This window comes from Ochlerotatus camptorhynchus, unplaced genomic scaffold (genome assembly GCF_037179485.1).
Source record: "Ochlerotatus camptorhynchus isolate MF236.1 unplaced genomic scaffold, CSIRO-AGI_Acam_v1.1 ptg000767l, whole genome shotgun sequence".
Lineage (NCBI taxonomy): Eukaryota > Metazoa > Arthropoda > Insecta > Diptera > Culicidae > Ochlerotatus > Ochlerotatus camptorhynchus.
In genome coordinates this window covers 355807-378188 of record NW_027041234.1, presented here as the reverse complement: position 1 = coordinate 378188, position 22382 = coordinate 355807, and the positions used below count along the sequence as shown (strand labels likewise).

Genomic DNA, 22382 nt, shown 5'->3' with positions numbered 1-22382 from the left:
TTAGGGAGAGTTCACTATAATTTTTAGGGGCGGTGCTATACAATAAATCGTGCTTCCGGATTCTAACTGGACCGCACTTTCCTTGGACATTTTAAATATGATATTTAAATTCGCAAAAACTTAGGTAAATCATCTGAGCAACTAGTATTGAAAGGTCTTATGGTTCTGGAATTTCGAGTGTATGAAAACTTCCAGTAGATGACGAACAAAATTGTGTTTTATTCATCTTGTTTTGTGTGTCTTACATCCTAGAGACGTGAATTTGATTAATAATGAAACAAGTATTTAAAGTATATTAAGTATCGTTCAATCCTTGCTATTGCTACTGATCCTTAAAGTAATCGTTTTTTTTTTAAATACAGGGTAAATATAATAAATTTAAGAGTCGTATTCATAACGAAAAGAGTCACTGCTGTGCTGTCTGTTTGTGCTTTCACTGCGAAATCTTCCGTTTTTTAAAATAGCTTTGTACTGGCAACTGCATCCCTCCCGGGACGAGAATGAACTGTTGCGTTGAGTGTAAAAATAATACTTTCCTTGTTCACTTGCATGTAAGTACGTTCTGAGTAGAATAAAACACAACTTCTAACAACCTATTGCTCACCTACATACAGAGTATGATAAATGTTAATATAACATATTGTAGACTGTTAAACAGCTTTCTTTTTGCACTTGCTCATCGTTTAAATAGTATTATTCTCTTCGTATTCGGGTGGAATATCTTCCACCAGAATCTGGCTATCGATCAGTTCCTTGCACAGAGGTAACCGCCCAGGACATGGCTCTGAATCGGCAGGTCGGGTCTTGCCCTCACACCGACTATCCGGCAGAGCATTCATACTGGAATCTACGCACAGTATGGATCGCTTTCTGATCGCTCCGGGTTCCCCCGGTTTGCGGCACGTCACCGAGCAGAGTTGCCATGGACCAACCCACCAGTCCGCCGGACAGGGATCCTCGTTGCAGTCCCGTGCCAGCCGTTCGTGGCGTTTGTTGTGGGCATTCTGCTCGCAGAAACTGTCATCCATAAAACCCTCGCCACGCTGGAAGCACACTGAATTGCGATGCTGTTTACCGCCACCACAGGTCACCGAACAGAGACTCCAATCGGTCAGCTTCCAGTAGTAGGGCGAATGGCTTCGAGTGGCATTCGAGGACAGCGTGTATTCGTAACGGATGCCGGCGTGGTTGTTCTTCTTTTTCATAATTACCTGGAAGGAGAGATAAAGAACACATTTCAGTAACAAGGTGACTAAGAAAAATGTCGTGAGTATGGAAATGATTGTAAACAAACAGAACCCGCCGATACCAGACGCCTAGACTACACGCAGAGTAAGCTCCATAGAAGTTGCCAATCGATTAAATGTTCTACTTCTACGCAACAGAAGAAGCATATAGGCCCATATTTCCTACAGGTTTGGTTCAAACGAAATTGATTGCTTTTACCGAAACGATTACGAGTGCGACAACAACGAAAATCAAGTAAGCGAGTAGGACATTTACCGATATGGTAATATCATCGGTGATCGGTCCTGGAATCTTGACCCGTTCCTGTTCGTCTTCCCTTTCGTACAGCCCGAGGCTTCCGGCCATTTCATACTCGCCCGGTAGTTGAATGAACCTGAAATGCGGAGAACGATTATTTTAAATAATTTTCCGATCTCTTCCAAGACCCGATCCGAAATCTCACCGATTCCCATTCAGATAGTACTCTTTGCCTCCGGTGCGGCCCACCCCGATGAAGTTCTTCGACGGGTTCATCTCTTCCACCAGAATGTTCCTCGAGCCGGCCGGTATTTGCAGCACATCGTAGTAGCCCTCGCTCATGTTGACCTTCTTGGTGAAGTTTCCCCGGATGACGGTGCAGCTGTCTCCGATTCCGCCGCACACTCCGCACTGGTCCTCGGTGGTGTTGGAGTCGACAACCCAATCGCAGCCCACCCGACGGCAGATACCGCCGATGCACATGTCGTTCGTTCCCAGATTGCACGGCGTCCCGTCGGCTGCCGTGTCGCCGAACGGGACGATGATGGTGTCCTCCGAGTTGGTGCAGTACAGTTCGCAGGGTTCGTCTGAAACGATAGTGGATGGTTCGAACGGTTAGATGGATGCAGTTGGTAGAATGACGGGGGTAGAAATGTCACTCTCGTTGTAATCCAAATTAATTTAAGGAATATTTACTTCAATGACAAATATATGTATGAAAATGTTCTAGAAAGAATGCACGGTTTGCCAAGTTGGTTTTATTTTAATTCGTTTAAAATTGTTTTGCACAACATAACTTTACATCGTGCATCGTGTAACACGAAACCAGCCCTGATATAACGTTTTGTTAACTGCGGTGCAAACTATTAAGTAATTATGTTACACTTTTGTCTCACGAAGGCTTCAATCATCGCGCTTGCAGTGCTGGTAAACTACAGGGCCAATAATGATAAATAAACTCAATAACCAAAGTCCCAGTATCCGATTACGACCCAGCGGCTCAATCGGTAGAATTTGATACTACCTTTTGGCGCTCCATCATCGGTAGGTACGTGGTCATTATTTTCCGTAAAACAATTCACTAGATTATGTCTATGGTACTTGGGCGCTTTAGTTTAAACTCCTGGTAAGCCGATACTGGTAGTGAGCCTAGGAAGGGGTGCTCCGATTGATTAGATTCGTCATATTCCTTGATTTAAAAACAATTGGTTTTTACCTCAATATGTTTATACACAAATTTAAAGTACATGATAGTTACGGTGCATTAAAAATTTTCCGATCATCCCTAGCGCTTCCGAGCGAACGAACCAACGGCAAATGCGCCCGTCCAAGCAAACGCCTATCGGTGTGCGATCAATCGGTGGGCGCCAACCGTGGATGGAAATGGAAAAGCGGAAGAATGCAACGATGCCTTTTTATAAAAGCCTCCAGCGTGGTGAAAGGTGTCGTCATTGTTGTTTGGTTTGTGCACCGTTGGTGAAGAGCTTCGAGAGGCAGCGTGTGCTAGTTGGTGATTCTTGGTCGAGTTTGAATTTGTTTGTCTGTTCGATACATTGTGGGTCTTCTATGATTCAACTGCAGTGCTATGAAGAATTTTGTAAGTAGTTGTGTGACATAGTGCGATGTTAAGAACTGAAGTTGCTAGTTGTTTTGAAAATTGTTGCAGTTGAAAATCATAGTGGGTAAAAGTGCTGGAAAAATATAAGGCAATGAAAATGTGTAAGCGATTTAAAAAAAAAACATAGAAATCTAGAATGCCACTAAGCCAAACGCAGATTGGATCTCTATGCCGAATGTGTCGTTAAGTCTTAAATTATGTTTCATGTTCGGAATCTTTGAAATTTTGTTGATTTCGAATTCCTGAAAATTAGTCTAAGCCTGAACAAACTTATAAGCGTGTTTTTTCCTCTGCGTTTAATTTGTTTTCTATGTTCAGGATCTTGATTAATTCTAAATCCCGCTAACCATGAACATGATTTTGGTTTTCTTAGTCTTGTTTCATCATTTTTATCATAATCTCATGATAATAAAATTTTAGAAGAGAAAGATCTCATTTTTTGAGGCTGGTTGTGCTGGGTGGTGAAGTTGTGCTGGGCGGTCAAGAACAGTAGCCCTGGAAGCTGCCGGAACTCCACCTTGACGTAAGTCTCAGCATCCATGATGAGACAATGAGACTTCGTCTGCATCTGGGTGTACAGTTTCCGGGCCCGTGACTTTCCCACCGTATTTTGCCGTTCTTCACGATTTGGAGCCTTCTGCACTTTGTACGTATGCAGTCCCTCCTGGTCCTTGGCTCTCTGAACGAAAAACTTGGACAGATTTTACTTTTTGGCCACAGCCCTGACCGAAGCATTGGGATTCCGCTTAAACGATTTCACGACACGCTTATGATCCTCATAACTAATAGAACATCAATTCTGACCGCATTTCTCCTTCCGTTCGATGCTCAGAGTTTCATAGCAACGTTTAATCACACGACTCACCGTTGACTGCACGATTCCGAGTTGTTTTCCGATGTCCCGATGAGAGAGTTGAGGATTTTCCAGGTGCTTGCGCAAAATCAATTCGCTACGTTGTTTTTCGGGTGACGCCATTTTTTCCAACTTTAGAAAAACTGACAGCGATAAAAATACAGTGTTAATAATACACTCTTAACTACTTCTATCCAAATTTCTAGAGAAAATACCCAATATGTAATTTTCTACAGCGTTTTTTATTCCGTAAAGCAATTTGATGTGGTGCACCCTTTATATGGAAGGCTCGAAAAATTGTTTAATGATAAAACATAATTTTTAAAAACTGTAACTTTTAATCCCTATATTTTTAATTAGTTGTCCATACACCGCAAAATAGTCACCTTATAAGAAAATTTGAAATTTCCACAGTGCTCAAACGGTTCCAAATTGGGTCCTGATTAGCCTTGCAAAGGTTGACTCATTTAGTAAGAAACTGACTTGGCACAAACCATTTGAAGTTTATCTGGAAAACATCCCATATGGGAAAAACAAATTTGTTGTTCATATATATCTAACAACTCACCATATTGCTCTGCTTTGCTGTGCTTGTAGGAAATTTTCTCAGCTACAGCTTTGTTGAACACCACTCTTCGATTAAATGTGAGGATCAAATATTATTAATGATTCAAGTCACTGATGTTTTATGACTATGCTCAATCAACTGTTCAGAAGGCAACATTGGTATTTCTGGCGCGTAGAATAGAGCACAAAAATCATGGCTACTATGTCACACTGCAGAATACAGTGTTGCCCACAAAACAACTGCTTGATCATACCATAAGATTATTAATCTCTTAAACAATTAATTACTATTTAAATTGACGTTTGGCTGAAAATGAATCTTGTGCAAAGTTGTAGCTGAGAAAATTTCTCAGCTCTAGAAATTGGAAAATTGCTAGAAGATAATGAACAAAAAGTTTGGATTTCCCATAGTAAATAATTTCCATACAAATTCAAATGGTTTGTGCCAAGTCCGTTTCTTACCAGTCCAGGCTTCACTTCACCAAATCAAATTTCTTAAATTTGAGCAGTTCAGGCCAAATAGCCAATAAAGCCTGACTAGAAGTAAATTGGCACGCAGTTTAAAAAGTCCATTAATGGTTACTTTACAGTATTTACAGCATTAGATGGTTACATTTCTCCACTTCAAACGAAATCTCGAACCTTCCTCTTGATGGAACTCATCAGCGCCCGCACAGTGGAAACGGACGCGGAATCAGCGCATTTCTTCCATTTTGCCCGCATTTGCTGGATGTCCTTGGGGCGCCACTTCGTCGAAGTAGCTGCTTGAAATTGCCCAGTATTTTTCGGTTGGTCGAAATTCCGGGAAATTCGGAGGATTCATTAGCTTGGGGACAAAATCGATCTTGTTGGCAGCATGCCACTCCAGAACCACCTTGGAGTAGTGGCAGCTGACCAAATCGGGCCAAAAGATGACTTTGCCCCTATGCTTGCAGAATAACGGCAATACACGCTTGGGATGTCATCGTTGAGGATGTGACGAATGGTTCCGTTTTCAGACCACCACTGCAAATCGCTAGCCAAATCATGGCCTTCTTCGCGAACTTGTCGGCTAACACGAACTTGAATCTTTCCGGCACATCCCCACAAAATGATGTATGTTTCGTCATCGATCAAAGTGCAGCCCTTGTGTTTCGTCAAAACACGGTCGTACAAGAGCCTTGCATGTCTTTTGGCCACGAAATTCTGCTTCATGTGCCGGTTCGGATCTTTACTGGCTTTGTTCGACTTGTATTCTTCCCTAGCAAGGATGTTTCGCACCGTTTGAAAGTTGGCGTTGTATCCCCTGGCCACATCTCGAATCGAAAGATCGGGGTTGGCTTTAACACACCTCAACACCTTGCTGTGCAGCTTATGATCCCTTGTTCCAGTTTTTTCGTAGGTTCGCTGATTCCTTTCCACACCTACAGGGTTTCCTTGTAGGTTTTGAGCGCTCGATAAACTGCTGTTGGAACCGGACCACTCCGTATTTTCCAGGTATTGTGCACAATATTTTTTTCTTCTTTCGAGTTCCATTTGACGTTATTTCTGAACGCGATCGACTACTTTGATCAAACTTGCACCAGTTGTTCTCTATAGAAGTGTAAACAAACCACTGTCAAAGATTTTCGATTCTCAACACTAGAGGCGTGCTAGCGGCGCGCGAGGGGCGTACCAATTTACTTTAAGTCAGCATTTATTTAGAAGTATAGCCATTAGCCATGATATTTTCTTAATTTTTCCTTGAAGATCTTGATGAATGTTTTGAACAACCTAGGCATACAGATTATGTCATTAGGGATAATGTTTCTTCGTACAAGCATTTCCATTTCTTACCGCAGTAATTTTCAAAGAGAGAACAATCGCTAACAGCAGAAACACTGACCATGAACCGAAAAAATTGCAAGTTTATTTGACGGCAGGCTTTTACTGGTTTCCAGCAATAATTCTGATTTATTGGGTAGTTAATATTTTGTTTACTGAAATTTCAGTAATTAATATATTGTTGAACTTTTTTCAGCAAACCATTTTGCTGGAAGGAAATATCGGAATTTCGTGTGTAATTTGTTAAGATCTGATTTTTTAAATTAATTTCGAATTTTATACACATTTACAACTGCAGGACTCTTTTTTAAGACTCCAAAACTACGTATGATTTTTTGTAGTAGATTTTGTTTACTTCATTCGAGATTTTGCCCCCTCTATTTTGAATCTTTGGTACGCCCTTGTCAATAATTATCATTTTCAAGAAGCTGCTTATAGATCTTTTTGATGTTTAATCGTTTTTCTTTTTCTAGCACACATGGATAAATTGACGGTTTGCTTTCGCACTAATCTGTTCCTTTTTTAAGGCAAAAAGCTCTATAGTATGAAGCCAGTGTGCTCCAAATATATTCCTATTTCCAAATGTCCATGAAAAATAAACGTCTTCGCAGAATTTAAAATATCTTTGAAATGACGACATGGCATCCCTGTGTGGAACAGAGACCAACGTTAAATAAAGAAATCAAGAAGAAAATCGGTGGTTTGTTTTTACGGGTAGTAGTAGTAATTTTTTTCTTTATTTGTGATTTGTTACGTGGTTTACAATTGCTATTACAAGGCAATAGGTTAGCCAGAAGGGCTCTTCATCTTTGGTGAAATTTTTGATTTTGTGTTTGTACATGTCGTGTTTTACTGTTGTAATGTTTTACAATTCTTTTCTTGTAAAGAATGTTTGATTTAAATGTTTTAATTTGTTAGTCTACCTAGTTAACCTAACTTAGCATAACCTAACACAGCAAAAAATTAATTTTAATATCGCATCAAAGTGGATGCACTTCAATCGTGTCGAAAATATGGTGTAATATTACTTGCCAAAAACGGGAAAATTATCATTAATACAGTGCATGTCCTGACATTACGTTGCTTTTACTGCGCATTTGTTTATTTGTGTGGCCATAAAAATTACATGAGATTTTCGACATGATTGAAGTGCATCCTCTTGGATGTAATATTAAAATTACTTTTTTGCTGTGAACCTAACGTTCCAGATCCCTGATGATCTGTTGATCGGATCGCCTACAGCAATCTCTGAACCTAGCGCTGGAGTCAGCTCTCCGTAACTCCACAGTGTCTGAAGACCAGCCAGGCGGTGGACCTCAGAGTTTCTAGTCCGCGATGGACTATTGACGATCTTCCTAAGGGTCTTTTTCTGGATCCTTTGTATGAGATGGTGACTTTTTGTGCAACTCTCCCAGATTGGCATTCCGTATTCTATCCGTTGATGAGTGGATACAATGATCTTATCAAGATGTTGCACTTGGTTGTGGTTTTGTCAACGTTCTCCCTGAAAATCAGCTTGCTGTCTAATGTTAGGCCTAGGTAGACTTCCTCTTTTGACCATTCAACCACTGTGCCGTTCAGGCAGATCTTATTATTCTCCGACGGAACAAGTCTTGGAGATTTAGAGTGTGGAAAGATGATGACCTGGGTCTATGCCGCGTTGCACAGCAAAAAATAAATTTTAATATTACATTCAAGAGGATGCACTTCAATCATGTCGAAAATCTCATGCAATTTTTATGACCACAAAAATAAACAAATGCAGTAAAAGCAGCGTGCTGTCAGTTCATGCACTGTATTAATGATAATTTTGTCCTCTTTGGCAAGTAATATTTCACCATATTCTTGACACTATTGAAGTGCATCCACTTTGATGTGATATCAAAATTATTTTTTTGCTGTGCGGTTCTTCCAGTTGTTGAAATATTCAGACAGGACGTCCAGGCCTCTCTGAAGTTTGGCAGTCAGAGCTCCGATGACCCTATCCTTGTAGACGATGGATGTGTCATCTGCGAACAGAGACAACGATCCACCATCAGGGAGAGCCGGCATATTGGAGGTGAACAGGTTGAATAGAATGGGGCCAAGGATGCTTCCTTGTGGAACCCCAGCACCGATGTTGAAATCATCCAATGTGATGGTATTCAGAGAGACTCGGAACATCCTGTCCGATAGATAGTTGTTTATTATCTTCACTAGGAAGATTGGAAGATCTTACTGCTGCAATTTGAACACCAGGCCATCATGCCAGACATTGTCGAACGCTTTTTCAACGTCCAACAACGCCATGGAAGATGTTTTCGACATAGACTTGTTCCGTCTGAGAATGTTTGTTATTCGAGTCAGCTGGTGGACGGTCGAACGACCTTTCCGAAAACCAAACTGTTCCTTGAGTAACAAGTTGTTTTCTTCGGCTTCGTGAGGGCTGACGATGTTTTGTCCGAGATTATGGGAGGCGACGAAGTGTTGACCTATCGCGGCAGCCTTCTCTTCAGGAGTTATCAGATGAACCACTGGGTTGGTTGGGTCTTCAAGACACGCAAACCAGATCGCTGATATTGCCTTCGCATGGAGTTACGGAGCCTGATGAGATTTTTGGTAATTCTATCAAGGTTCAGAGTATTGCTTACCTGTCCGAATACCGGCACGTGTTGTTCCTTGGTTCTACGTTCTGCGTGGAGGCCCTTTTGCGGATTTCCATGAATTCCGTACGCTTCGGACAAGACTTGCTAGTAGCTCGATGTGCTGCACAGTTGGCGCATTGTGATCGGCGTTCTCCATCCTGTCGCATGCTTCAGGTGCGTGCTGCTTGCCACATTCGTTGCAGCGATGAGCCATGTAGCAATTTTGGGTCCCGTGCCTAAACATGAGGCAGTTTGAGCATTGGGTGACGTTGCGGGCCGAGGTTAGCGTTCCCAATTAACGTTGTGGAAAAGCGCCCGAACACACTGAAGGTCCTTGAAACACGTTGTGTTTCACTCGAGGTGGACCAAATACAACTGGTCACGGTACTTACGGGAGACGTCGTGCCGATTCATCTTGAAGACTTGCAACGGCTTTAGGCCGTTCTTCTTCAGCTCATCCGACAGCATGGCGATATCCACGAGACCACGCAGGACCACCTTGAACGGCTTGTCTTCCTCGACATCGTGAGAGAAATATTCCCATTTTTCCCGCTTCAGTAGCTCTTCCATGGCGTTGTAGTACTTCCTTGCTGATGCCTTCAGTGTACATGCGCATGGTGCACTTCAAGCTTTGCTCGATGTAGAATTTGATGTTCTTCTGAAGGCCGGGCGGGAATCCCTTGACTAAGAAGGGTGGTAGTTTCTCCTTCTTTATTTCCGGTTCATCACCATTTTCGAGAATGGCGTACCAGTTGTTTGACAGCAGCTTTTTCGATGCCGACTGAGCGTTGGCGGTTTCCTGCAGGGGACGCTTCCCGGACGAGCTTGCAACCTCATGACCACGCGGCGATTTTCCCATGCTGAGATCAAGGTTGCAAAGACTCATTTCAGCTAAAATAATGTTTTTCGGAATAATAAAACCAAAAGATGGTATGATGGCATGTTTTACTTGTAAATTACAAGAAGAGGTTACAAAGTATGCGTTGGAAACATAAAACCTGTAAATTTTGCTTTCTATGAGTCACAATCAGCGATTTGCTGATCGCTGAGTGAGTGAGTGAGTGAGTTTGTGAAAAATCGCTGATTGTGAAGTGAAATAAACAGGTTTAATATGTCAAACACATTCTTTGCAACCTCTTCTTGTATCCTACCAATTCAAAATTTGATCATGGCATCTAATTATTTCATAATTTAGAAAAACATTGTTTTAGCTGAAATGAGTCTTTGCAACCTTGGCTGAGATCAATCGATGTTTCGCTTAACACCGCGAAAGAGAGACGCGAACACTATCGAACGAAAACAAATACTCTACAGAGAGAGAGAGAGAGAGCGGACAAAACCGGACTGGTTGTTTTTACGAGGAGTGGAGTCAAACCATGTTTTCGATGTTAACATTCAGCTGTAAAATATGGCCCACAACACGTAAAGACAATGGAATAAGGCCCGAGATGTTGGCTGCTGTCAAACGCCAAAGATTTGGTCAGGGTTGCCAGCCCCCTCAGTCAAATTCTGTTGATCTCGATGTAGTCCATGAGATCGAACTGAATATTCACATGAAATCTTTCTGCGATTCCTAAAATACTTCTATCAAAATGTTGCATTGATTTAAATTGGTTTTGATGGAACTCACATCCCTAATGGAATATCTAATTAATACAGTAGAACTTACAGCCTCACCCTCATAAATAATAGTCTGAAATAACTTAAAAAAATCTATGTCCTTCAAGCAATCTGTTAATAGTTGTAATACAATTTCCACCGAGATTTTCGGAGGCTTACCCTCAGCTCGATTCCAAATCGTATCCAAATTTTAATATCACATCCAAGAGGATGCACTTCAAATGGAAAATCTCTTGTAATTTTTATGGCCACAAAAATAAACAAATGCAGTAAAAGTAGCGTAATGTCAGTTCATGCACTGTAATAATGATGATTTTGTCTTTTGAAGCTGTTCATTAAACGGCGCCGGTGGTGTAGTGGTGAGTGTGATTACCTCTCATCCCAGCAGGCCTGGGTTCAATACCAGTCGGCGCCGCCGGGATGTTCTGAGGCATAACATCTCTGATCACGTCTTCCTTCGGATGGGAAGTAAGCCGTTGGTCCCCGGTTCATGAGTTGATGGGTCGATAGGTAGGGTCCAGGTGTGGGAGCTGCCTTCCTGGCACGTCGGTAGCATTGGTGCTCAGCACGGAAAACAAGATCGACGGAAAAAACAAACCAAAGGAAAAAAAAAAGCTGTTCATTAATTAAGTAGACAGATTTTTGGTATTCTTGACCTCCCCTTCCCCTGCGTAGACAATTGTTTGTACAATTTTTTTTATTTGTATGGGTCATGGATAATTGCCAACCCCCCCTTCCCCCTACACTGTCTACGTAGTTTATGTACAGCCCCTTTTTGAAGTGCATCCACTTTGATGTGATATCAAAATTATTTTATTGCTGTGTATGATTAAGCCCAAGTAACAATTTTGGTTTTATGAGGTTTGTGTAGACCATGATTTAGACTTGTAACATACTTTAAAACCTCGATAAAACTTACAATGTTACTTAGGAGGTAAACACTTGCACTACAAAGTGCAGCACTTCCTAAATAATCATCATTTCACCTTCTGCTATCGGAATTACCTGCAGCTATTCATCTACATTCTCTTTTGGGCTGCAACAATGCAAATAACACTAAGATCCAACTAGCGTCAAAAGGGAGTGCACCGAAGCGTTACTTCACAGCAAAGTTGCATCCATCGGGGAGTGACGGCGTTATGCAATATTCTTTGCGCCCAAGAGAAAGGATCGTCAAACTACTGTGAACTACTTTTCGCAAGCCGGCTGATCAAAAATATGTTCGATTACATGACAGGTTGCCCTATTTTCCGCTATTCACATAATCACACTTTTTTTCTATGTTCAAACAGGCACACTTCCTCACGCTGGTCATTTTGGCCATCGCCACGGCACCGCTAATCACGGGTTACAGCTACTCGAGCATTCATAACTCGCCATATGAGGATGATTACAGCAGTATAGAGGATAGCAGTTCGTTGGGAAGCGAAAGCGACGAGGTTCATCACAATGCGATCGTCACCCATTCGGAAAAGCAGGCAAACTATGCAGTTCCAGTCTATCAGAAGATCGGTGTCCCCGTTCCCCATCCGATCCCGGTTGCCGTTCCACAGTATGTGAAGATCAACGTCCCTCAACCGTATCCGGTACAGGTCAACGTGCAACAACAGATCAAGGTGCCGGTCTATAGGATAGTGCCGAAGATCATTGAACGGCCCGTGCCATATACGGTGGAAAAATCCTACCCGGTGGAAGTTGAGAAACCCTTTCCAGTGGAAGTGCTGAAGAAGATTGAGGTTCCCGTACCCAAGCCATACCCAGTGCCGGTTCCGATCTACAGGCACGTTACTCACAAGGAGAATAACCACCGGAGTTGGCGTTGGTAGAGCTGAGCTCCACAGGCACGATGCCATCTGTTAATTAGGATTTCTGTTGACTTTATTTATTTCGTTTCAACTGACTTGTTATTAGAATAAATGTTATTTTTTGACTATGACTGCATTTAATTTGAAATCGAAAGAAATTCCAAACAATACTCACTTCGGTCAAAGTACGGCAACCAGGTATACTGTTCGCCTTTGACGGTGTCGTTGTCATGCTCGGAACACTGCTGAGCCCTGAACGAAGGTATCTCCTTCGGGCAAGGATCGGTATTGCATGTTTTGTACCGAGCGCGCTCTCCGATGCAAAACAGTCCCCCATTCGCTGGCGAAGGGTGATCGCATTCCCGCGTCTGCCGAGCAACTCCCCCTCCGCACTCGCGGGAGCATTCACTCCAACTGTTCCACTCACCCCAGCCTCCATCGACCGGGGGCGGGGGGTCTTCCACGTCCACGCATTGCTGGTTTTGGCACCACTTTCGTTTACCGCAGTTTGTGCCCGGGGCAGCCGGTCGCATCATGGTCATGCAAACTTCGTCCACCAGGCACCACAGTTGAGTGCAGATTTCGTCCAGCTTGGAGCACACGGTCATCTCTTCGTCGGTTGAGTTGAACTGCAGCCGGCACTGGAAGTCGGCGTTGTACATCGCCCCCGGCGGAAGATCCGGATAGCTGTAGGTGTCCTGTTGACTGGGCGGATCTTCGAGGCATTTGCCGAGACCGAGGCTGTGTGGGAAGGAAGAGTGGATTGTCTTAATTTGACGTTTTATGAGAGAAGGCTTATAGATTTCATTCGGATGCTGGATTTCATAAGTCTCTGTGCATTTGTAGTAATGTAAAGAGTAGCACGAATACTTACTCCAAGAAATGCGTTATATCCCGTCGACTGCAGTTGGACCACGACACCTGCATGGTGTCCGCCTCGAAACTGGGCGTCATTATGTGCAAGATAGGCCCTATCCGGTGATCGCAGCCCGTCTTCGCTGTGTCGTGGTACATTCCAAAGCTGAAAGCGGGAGAGAGCGAGAATAGTGCACTATGAAGAGAGCGAGCAACCAAATGCTTATTTTATGGCATACAGTACACGTGGTTGCCTGCATTCAGGCGAAATTTCATACACTTTTTTTTCGGTTTTACCGAACTCGCTACATGAACTGTGCGTCCTCATATAAGTAACGTTAAAACCTAAGTCATGCCAATTTTAATTAATATCAATTTGTCATTAGTAGTGGGTCGTCAGAGAAATCGCCAAGGAGCGTATCGGAACCCTGAACGATTGCTAATTCACAGGCATTATGATCTGTGTGCGAACGAATCAAATATGCATGAAGTGGAAACCTTAGAACCTGGTAGATTTATGACGGTTTAGAAGAAATAAATCAAAAGCTGTATGCTAGTATATTGAGTAAGTAGGTACAGAGAATCAAGTGCACACACGAGAATTCGATATCCAGTCTAATGACTGACTTGAAGTGGTAGAAATGGCGCCCGGTTAGAAAAGGAAGGCGTTCGATAAATCATGACGTACCGCTGTGGTCGGTGTTCTTGGGTGTCAGTTGTAATTGAAGTACTCGAGGATTGTCGGTTTTAGGAGTTGTTTTGTTTTCGTTACGGCCAATTAACCTATCGACTGGTCGTAGGTGTGGACAGATTGGAATGATTAGTTGTAATGGAGCACAATTAGGTTTGATTTAGTTGTGATCTTGGGCATGAGGGTGTTCTTATATGTAATGGTGGATTAGCAGAGTTCATTAAGGGAGAGTTTGAAACTGGAAAGCCAAATTAAGACACTGAAACATGTTTACTTCATGCAATTAGATATGGTAATCTACCTAGTATGTTTGAATATATCGTTAGGATCCCATGAATGAAGGTCATAATCATAAAAGTTCTGCGAAGTCTGGCAAGTCAAAACATTATTTTGCATTCTTAATCTTGAAAAAGGCAAACGTACTTTTGTATACAAGCACTTAAAAATTCCCGAAGAAGTGTGAATGGTCTATAAAAATTAGCAATATTGCACGATTGCGTGACTGGTTTTTCAGCTCTCGAAACCAAACGTCAATGTTGGGCTGTAAGCAGAATTTATTAATATTACTACTGTTACAATTTTGGTACATTGTTCATCTTCTTTCTGACTTTGCTGCTCTTACGTCTGAGACAAAGTTGTAGAAAACTGGATTTCCTTTTTATGAAAAAATGAGGATCGCATCGTCCCATTCTACGGATGAGGACGAAGGAATAAGTGAACACGTCATCTCCGGATAGTCATTTCATCCAGATTTCTGATACGGCCTTTCTTTCCCTTTCAGGTACTATTTTTTTGCCTTCGTCATCATCTTTTTTTATTTTAAATGATATTTTTTGCGTCCTCGACATTAAACTTCAGTGACCTTCCAATTTTCTTCTCTAGAGTCCAACTTTGTTTCATGATGAGATAGAAAACAAAAATTACATGTGAACTTTTTCAGGAATCAAAGGAAAAAACTGGTTTTCTATATTTTTAGAAAAATCAAAACGTGGAAGATCTGTTTTTAAGCTTCCTTTTAAGGACAGTTTTTCATTCATTTGATCAAATCTGGGCTGTGCAGTCCAAATTGACCGCTTCCGACTTCAACTCCAACTCCTCTGATTTCTAAAATCACTGACTCCGACTCCTCTCCGTGTGGACTCCGGCTAGAGTAAGAATAGATCCACGGGTCGTCCTTCCCTGTCGTACGAGGCGACTATCTGGACAAGCGGGAGGCTAGGCAAAGATACACAGTAGTAAAAACACTATCAATACTTGGTAGGCGTTGCTATGGGACTAGCACAACAAGAACATAGTACTACCCCTTAGAGTAAGGGAAAGTATTCGTTTGCTACCTCGCACAAAGCACAATCCCAGACTATGGGACACTGAACATAAATACATATAAACTAACACAAAACCTTTCTCTGTCTTCTCAAAACAGCGGACAGTAAAAGGAGCGAAACAGAACGAACAATAACAAAGTTATAACAAAACAAGTGAACAATACGTTCAATTTTTTTTTCTTTATTAGAGAGATTTTTAGCCATAGGCTAGTTCATCTCTTAAATACGTACAATGAAAACAGGCCTAAAAGACATGAAACCGACGTCCATAAAAACCACCAAATCGGAAGGTTTTTATGTCACGATGAGGTCGGTCGAGGCCGGTCACAATAAAATAAAGAAAAGAAAATTCTGGAGGTCCAATCAGCCCACTACGTGACAAAGCATACTGAAGAACCACAACAGAGCAAGATAAAGAGAATACCCAACCTAAAACAATAACACAAGAACAAAATATAGATAGAATCTAAACGACTAACTCCACCAAAGAAAATAATGCAACCAACAACAAGAGCATATGCTCATATCGAACGCACACCATCCGGATATTAAGGGGGGAGTACACTTTGATTTTTCAAAAAAAAGCATTTTTTTTTGGCTTAAAATGTTCCTTGGGATGTATACTTTAAGTCAGAAAAGACTCCAAGTGCGCCAGAATATTCCTTACCGCTTTACGAAGCGATTTCTTGAAACATGTACCGGCGCGCTGAGAGAGCAATTTTATCTTCAGAAGCGTTCATCTCGAAACGGGGTTTTTCAAATTGGCGTGGGAAATAACTTTTACCAGTTATCATCAAATTTGGATATCGCCTAGGTTTTCTTGGTCAGAATTAAATTCTGCTTAGAAATATGTATCCACATTTTCGATTTTATCAAAAATGGATTTTTAATCCACGATTTTGTAAGCATTTTTAGGGTGAAAAAATGGACTTTTTCTTCCTAAGGCCACAACTTTTGAAAAAATTAATTTAAAAAAAAATCGGGATACGTATTTCCAACTCAAATTTCATTACTTATCAGGATTTTTGTTCGATTTATGTTCCAGGATCACATCGAAAGGAGTATTTTCCCACGCCGACCTGGTGCACCGGCCACGGGGAGACGCCAATCGAGTTCAAAAAAATAAAAAATTGTAGTTCGAAGGATGACTAATAAATGGGTTATAACATATTTGCCCTCCCTGAGTGTTTTATTGCTTGAAAAAATTAACGAAAATGCCTTACTTTTTGGACGTTTAAAGTGTACTATCCCCTTAACGGATGAAAACAGTCGACCAAAAACAACGACTACCACAAGCAGTGATGGAAAAGTTCGCGAAAACTCACTATGAATCGCGAAATTTTCCCTTGGTGAACTTTGTGAAACATCGCGAAGTTTTCCAACACTGACCACAAGATAGAACGCAAACCATCTAGGCATTAACAGATGAAAAGAGAAGAGCAAAACCACAACGGAGTACGAAAAGCACGCAGATGGCCCCAACATATGTGCTCAACTAGAACGCCTACTATTCGATCATTAACGAATAAATCTGAACAAGTAGAGCGCCAGCAGAATTAATACAAAACTCAGCTAGCGCAACTACAACTAACTACATAGAACGCTCAACATCCGGGTATTAACGGATGAAGAAATAACAATCAATGATACAATAATTCGTTCAAAATCCCAAGGTGTTAGGTGAACCGTGCCGAGGGGATGCACGACGGACTACCGGCATTGGAAGTTCTTAACGGAACCTGTAGGGCACCAGGGCACCCCCTACAGTAAAACTGCCCTTACCACATAATACGGACAGTTGGACTATTTCAACCCGTAACGAAAACAAAACCTAAATGGATACCCACAGGTAAATGATTAATAGGAGTGTACATACCCCCACCCCTAATAATAGAAAAAGGAGCAATCCAAGAAAGAAAACGACAAGGATGAAAACACATCAAGCACAGATATCATACACCCAAAGAAAGTAAGATTGGATCAGAAAGGGCCTAACATTCAAGACCAAACCAATCAAGCTAAACAACGCAGGACAAGAACCAGAAGGAAAAGCACTAGAACAAAGAAAGAGAAAAAATTACTAAAGAAACAAAACAAGACAACCACGTCAGAAAGTAAAGAAACAAAGTAATCCAATGGAATATCTGCGGGCTCAGAAGCAAAATTCCAGAACTACAGCTACTAACCAATAAATATAAACCCGACAATGTTCAATGATAAAAATATGTGAAAATAGTCAACGGAAGCAAGTACAAATGATACCTAAAACCAGGTCTAAACCTTGCAAGCAACGAAGTAGCACTAACCAGAAAAAAAATCTATACTACACGAAGAAATAACACCAAAACCAACCTACAAGCGCTAGCATGTAGAACCAAAGGCGAAGCTCCCACAACATACACATCTAGACCAACAATTGAAATAGGCGGAACAACCAAACGTAAACAATGGCTTTAAACACAAAATTCTCGAGAATCAAAACACTTCCACACAAACTAACAATGCCATTCGATAAAGGAAGTTTGCCCTATCAGATGACGGTGTTAGATTGCTTGAATGTGCTTTGATTCTCGAGGAATTTGCGTTTAAAGCCATTGTTTACGTTTGGTTGTTCCGCCTATTTCAATTGTTAGTCTAGACATCTATATACATACCACCAAGAAAACTAACACCCACAGAAACGAAAAAAACAACTACAAGACCTAATCGATCAGCTACCTAAACCATTTATACTCATGGAAGACTTCAATGCCCACAGTACACAATGGGGTAGCTTCAAGAATGATAGATGGGGCAAAGCAATACATGAACTCATACAAGAAAACAACTAAGAACTACTCAACAATGGAAATAGCACCAAGATAAGCAAAAACTACACATGCCCATCGGCAGTAGACATAACCCTAGCGTCAGAAGATTAAAATAACAACCTCATATGGGAAACAGATATAGACAACAGAGAAAGTGATCAATTCCCAATTCCCAATCTTGAGCACAAACAACATGAAAGACAACAACACTGGTAAACCAAAATGGTTAATTAACCAGGCAAATCGGGAAAAATTCCAAGAGACGCTAATTCGAAGAACTACCACAAAACAGAACACACCACATATACAAAACTATCAAAACAACCCAAACGGCAATAGCTGATAAACTGGCCAACTACTTCTATGACCAATTGACAACAGACAAATACCCAAGCAAATTTCAAAAGAGAAAAACTGCACACGTGAGCACACCAGTAGATATGAACCTACCAGGCCAATCAAAAATATACAACAAAAACTTCTCAATAAAGGAACTTGAAAAAGCTCTAAGCGAAGCAAAAGGTAAAGCAGCTGGCATGGATCAAATAAGTTACGAGATGCTAAGAAAACTAAAATAATACTACCGGAGGAATACAACAGAATTTGGCGGGAAGGGTCCATACCATCAGAATGGAAATCTGGTCTGGCAATTCCCAAAAAGAGGAGAAAATAAACAAATAGAATCAAACTACAAACCAATAACCTTACTCAGCTATACTGGCAAAATCCTAGAAAAGATGGACAACAGAAGACTGCTAACGAAACTAGAAGAAAATAACAGACTAAACAACAACCAATTTGCTTTTCGACCTGGAAAAAGTACTAATGACTACTTCATAGATCTAGAGAACACACTAGTTAAATCCATCCGAAAGGGCAAACATGTAGAATGTGCCTTTCTGGACATCTCAAAAGCATACGCCAGAGCATGGTGTAGACCAATAATGGATAAACTATGTGAGTAGGACATAAAGGGGACCACGGCCACAATACACACAGAAATTCCTAACTGATAGGACATTCCAAGTAGAAGTGGAAAACACGCGATCAAATACCAAAACCCAAGAAAAGGGCATACCCCAAGGAACAACCATATAAGTAACGCTATTCCTTATAGCCACGAACTCCGCCTTTGAACAAGTCAAAAACAACAAAAATATCAAGATACTTGTATACGCAGATGACATTGCCATAATTGTAATAGGCATAGTTAAAAAGAAACTAAAAACTAAACTACAAAACACAGTAAACAAAACCGTAAAATGGGCAAACAACATTGGATTCACAATAGCCCTACACAAATTCCACGTCATAAGAGAATGCAAAGCGTATGATGCTGAAAGAGAAAAACACCAAACCTCAGATATATCAATGTACAATAACTCACATGAGAACGAGAACAACATAATAAACTTCCTAAGAGAAACAGCAACCTTCCACAGAATGTAAAACACAAATAGGAACAACATATACAACAAAAGCGGTAGCAAATCAAACACACACACAGGGACACAATAAAACAATATCTCTTGGGCCTTACTTATACCGCAAACACTCACGCGCACCATACAGAAACACAAACTGAATCCACAAAGTCAAGGACGTGGCCATCAAACTGACTAACTAGGCCACGACCAGCAGGACCTTCCATGGCCATCCCGTGTGTGCCTTTCCAGCTCTACCAGCTGCCGTTACAATTACCAATTACCAGTGCCCTCACGGAGACACCCTTGACGAAATAACTCTAGGAGTTAAAAGTCAAGTAAATGTTAATGCCTAGCCTGACTCCGACTCCTCGACCTCGCCGATGAGTTTAATAAAATACATTGAAATTTTATTATAATTAATTTCAATTTATTGAAAATTTAAGACTAGTTCAGAAAAATAAGTGCAATACAATATACATGCTAAGTGCATTTAAGCAGAACAATTTTCATTGGAAATTCACTGGAAATTATCTATTTGATGAACTGAAGAGTTAACTTATTCACATGCTTCTCACTAATGTTTTTAACATTACTTGACTATATTTAAATCTGATTAAAAAATAGCGCCAATTTAGTATTTGAAACTCTACAATAGCTTTGAAAACGATATAGCTGATCAAAATATTCTTCAAAATGCCTTTCCAAAAAACAGTGGAAGTAAAATAGGAGCTTATTTAGATAAAAATATGCCTCTTCAGCTAAGAAATGCCTTTTTCAGCCTTTAATCAGCTCAAATTGTTTAATATATTGGGTAATATATTAATTGCCCCGTAACGTGGGTAGATCACCTTTTCGTGGTACGTTACGGGATGTAAGATCTACCACCGATTCCTAGTCCTAACTTATTCAAACTAGGGGAACAGGATTTTTCAGTAATCAAAGGAACACATCTTAGTCCTTGTTACTTTTTATGCCTTGTTGATAGTGATAAGTCCTCGGGTTGCCTGGACCGAGGATGATCTTGAAACAAGGAAAAAATGAGTTAGTTAGTCTTCACCTATGTGATTCCTAATCTTCTAATCGTTGTTCCCTAGTTTGAAGTGGTTATTAAGACTAGGGTTCTGATGCATGGTCATTATCGGTGTCATAGCTTTTTTTTGTTGTTAAGGAATCCAATTTTGACTGACAAAGGGGCGCGCCTTTGGAGGGTGTTCCAACTCCGAAGGGTATAAATAGCGGAACCTTTCAGTTAGAATCGATTCCTTGCGATGAAGGCAAGAATGACAACTGTATCAAAACCGAATACTTCATCATTTCTCAATAGTGATGGAGTAATACGACATGCACTAAACTAAGGACACGGGATATACTACAATAGATCAAATTACTGGTCGCAGTGGTGTTATGTCCCGAACAGAGGAAAAAAAATATATTAATTGTATCCTGAAAGTTTCTTGTTGTTCATACTTGTCCACGTACTGAAAGCTCAGTAATATTCTGGTTTAGTGATATAGTTCAGGGCTTTCATGCCACTATGCTACTACTATGAGCTAACCTGCATCTCCATCAAGGTCACGGTATCTGACGATCTGGTTGGTATTGTTAGCGATTCCTTCTACGGGAATCGACTTGTGAGTCTTCGACAGTCCTTACAAATGCTGAGAAGATGATCAGTTCCGGGGTGAGACCCGATGACGTCTATGAATCAGTTAATTCACGTTGTATTTCTGATACGATCATGAAACACTGTATTGAGAAACACGCTAGAAACTACATTGAAATTGCCTTCCATAATGATCGCAGCATTGTAAGAAATATTGATTATTACAGAACCTTCCTTCAGAACTTAAAACTAACTGTATTGGGGATTGTTGAGTCTTGGTTAAAGTCTTCAATAAGACATAAATCTGTTGAGTTTGATGGCTACAAAATTGTTCGTTCTGATCGAATTTTAGAAAATAAGAAGCGAGGCGGTGAAGTTGCTTTCTATCTGAACAGCAAAACAAATCATAAGGTTCTTGCTAAGTCTGATGCTGTTGATGAGATTGATAAACTATTTGTTAAATAAGTTCATTCTCATTTCGTATTCATGCGTGATTTCAATGTACATTTGTATGACACTTCTTCACCTGTTACAAACAAGCTAATCGATATGGTTAAATCACTTTCTGTTATTTTTTTACCTCTTTCCCCCACTTGTCATAAATCAGGTTGCAGGTCATCTTTTATTGATTATGCACTTGGAAATTGCACTTCTAACGTTAACAACATCTTTCAGTTTTCTATAGGAGGCGTTAGTGACCATGAATTGATCTGATTTGATTACAGAGTTAAGGCACCTCATCAACCTCCAGCTGTGTATTGGACAAGAGGATATCACAAGATAAACACCGATAGTTTTATAGCCGATTTGCAAAGTTGACGGAAAATTACAAACTTTAAACGATATGCTTTATTGAAGATGAAAACTATGGTTGATCCTAGTGCTCAATGGATTAATCCATACATCCAAAATCTCTTCCAAAAACGATCTGAAGGTTATGATAAATGAAAAATAGATAAATCCTGTGCAGCCAAAGGAATACTTTTGCAAAGTTGCGAAATTGGTCAAACCGCGTACACTTACTTATCTCGTCTCCTTAACCCTTTTCTTTCTTCCAATAAACTTTTTGGAGAATATAAAATGTTTTGGACTTTTGAAAACTCAAAGTAGAGCAGGTGGTGGTGACGTGTGTAACATCACTGCCGAATCATTGAATCAGTTCTTCATGTCAAATCAAGTGCCAGTTACTTTCGATGAACGATTTATGGCTGGTAAGTCCTCGTCATTTTCTTTTTCATTTAGGAATGTAACGAACAAAGAAGTCCTGGCCGAATTTAAATCCGCGTCCAGTGATTC

At 40.8% G+C, this 22382-nt stretch overlaps 2 protein-coding genes across 2 annotated transcripts in view; one reads left to right on the top strand and one right to left on the bottom strand.

Annotated features, from left to right (window-relative positions):
* Positions 1-213: 213 nt before the first annotated feature.
* The window catches only part of LOC135714936 (A disintegrin and metalloproteinase with thrombospondin motifs 12-like), a 124635-nt gene continuing 102466 nt past the window's right edge, over positions 214-22382 (bottom strand). The window contains exons 9-13 of the mRNA XM_065238339.1: positions 13250-13396; positions 12551-13116; positions 1691-2072; positions 1504-1621; positions 214-1211 (exon numbers count right to left, since the gene is read on the bottom strand). Coding sequence (XP_065094411.1) covers positions 684-1211; positions 1504-1621; positions 1691-2072; positions 12551-13116; positions 13250-13396 — 1741 coding nt within the window. The 3' untranslated portion in view covers positions 214-683. The remainder of the gene's footprint in view (positions 1212-1503; positions 1622-1690; positions 2073-12550; positions 13117-13249; positions 13397-22382) is intronic.
* Positions 3021-12406, top strand: LOC135714947 (uncharacterized). Its single transcript, XM_065238355.1, has 2 exons — positions 3021-3082; positions 11863-12406. Exons 1-2 carry the CDS (start codon positions 3071-3073, stop codon positions 12394-12396), a joined length of 546 nt encoding a protein of 181 aa, XP_065094427.1. The 5' UTR covers positions 3021-3070; the 3' UTR covers positions 12397-12406.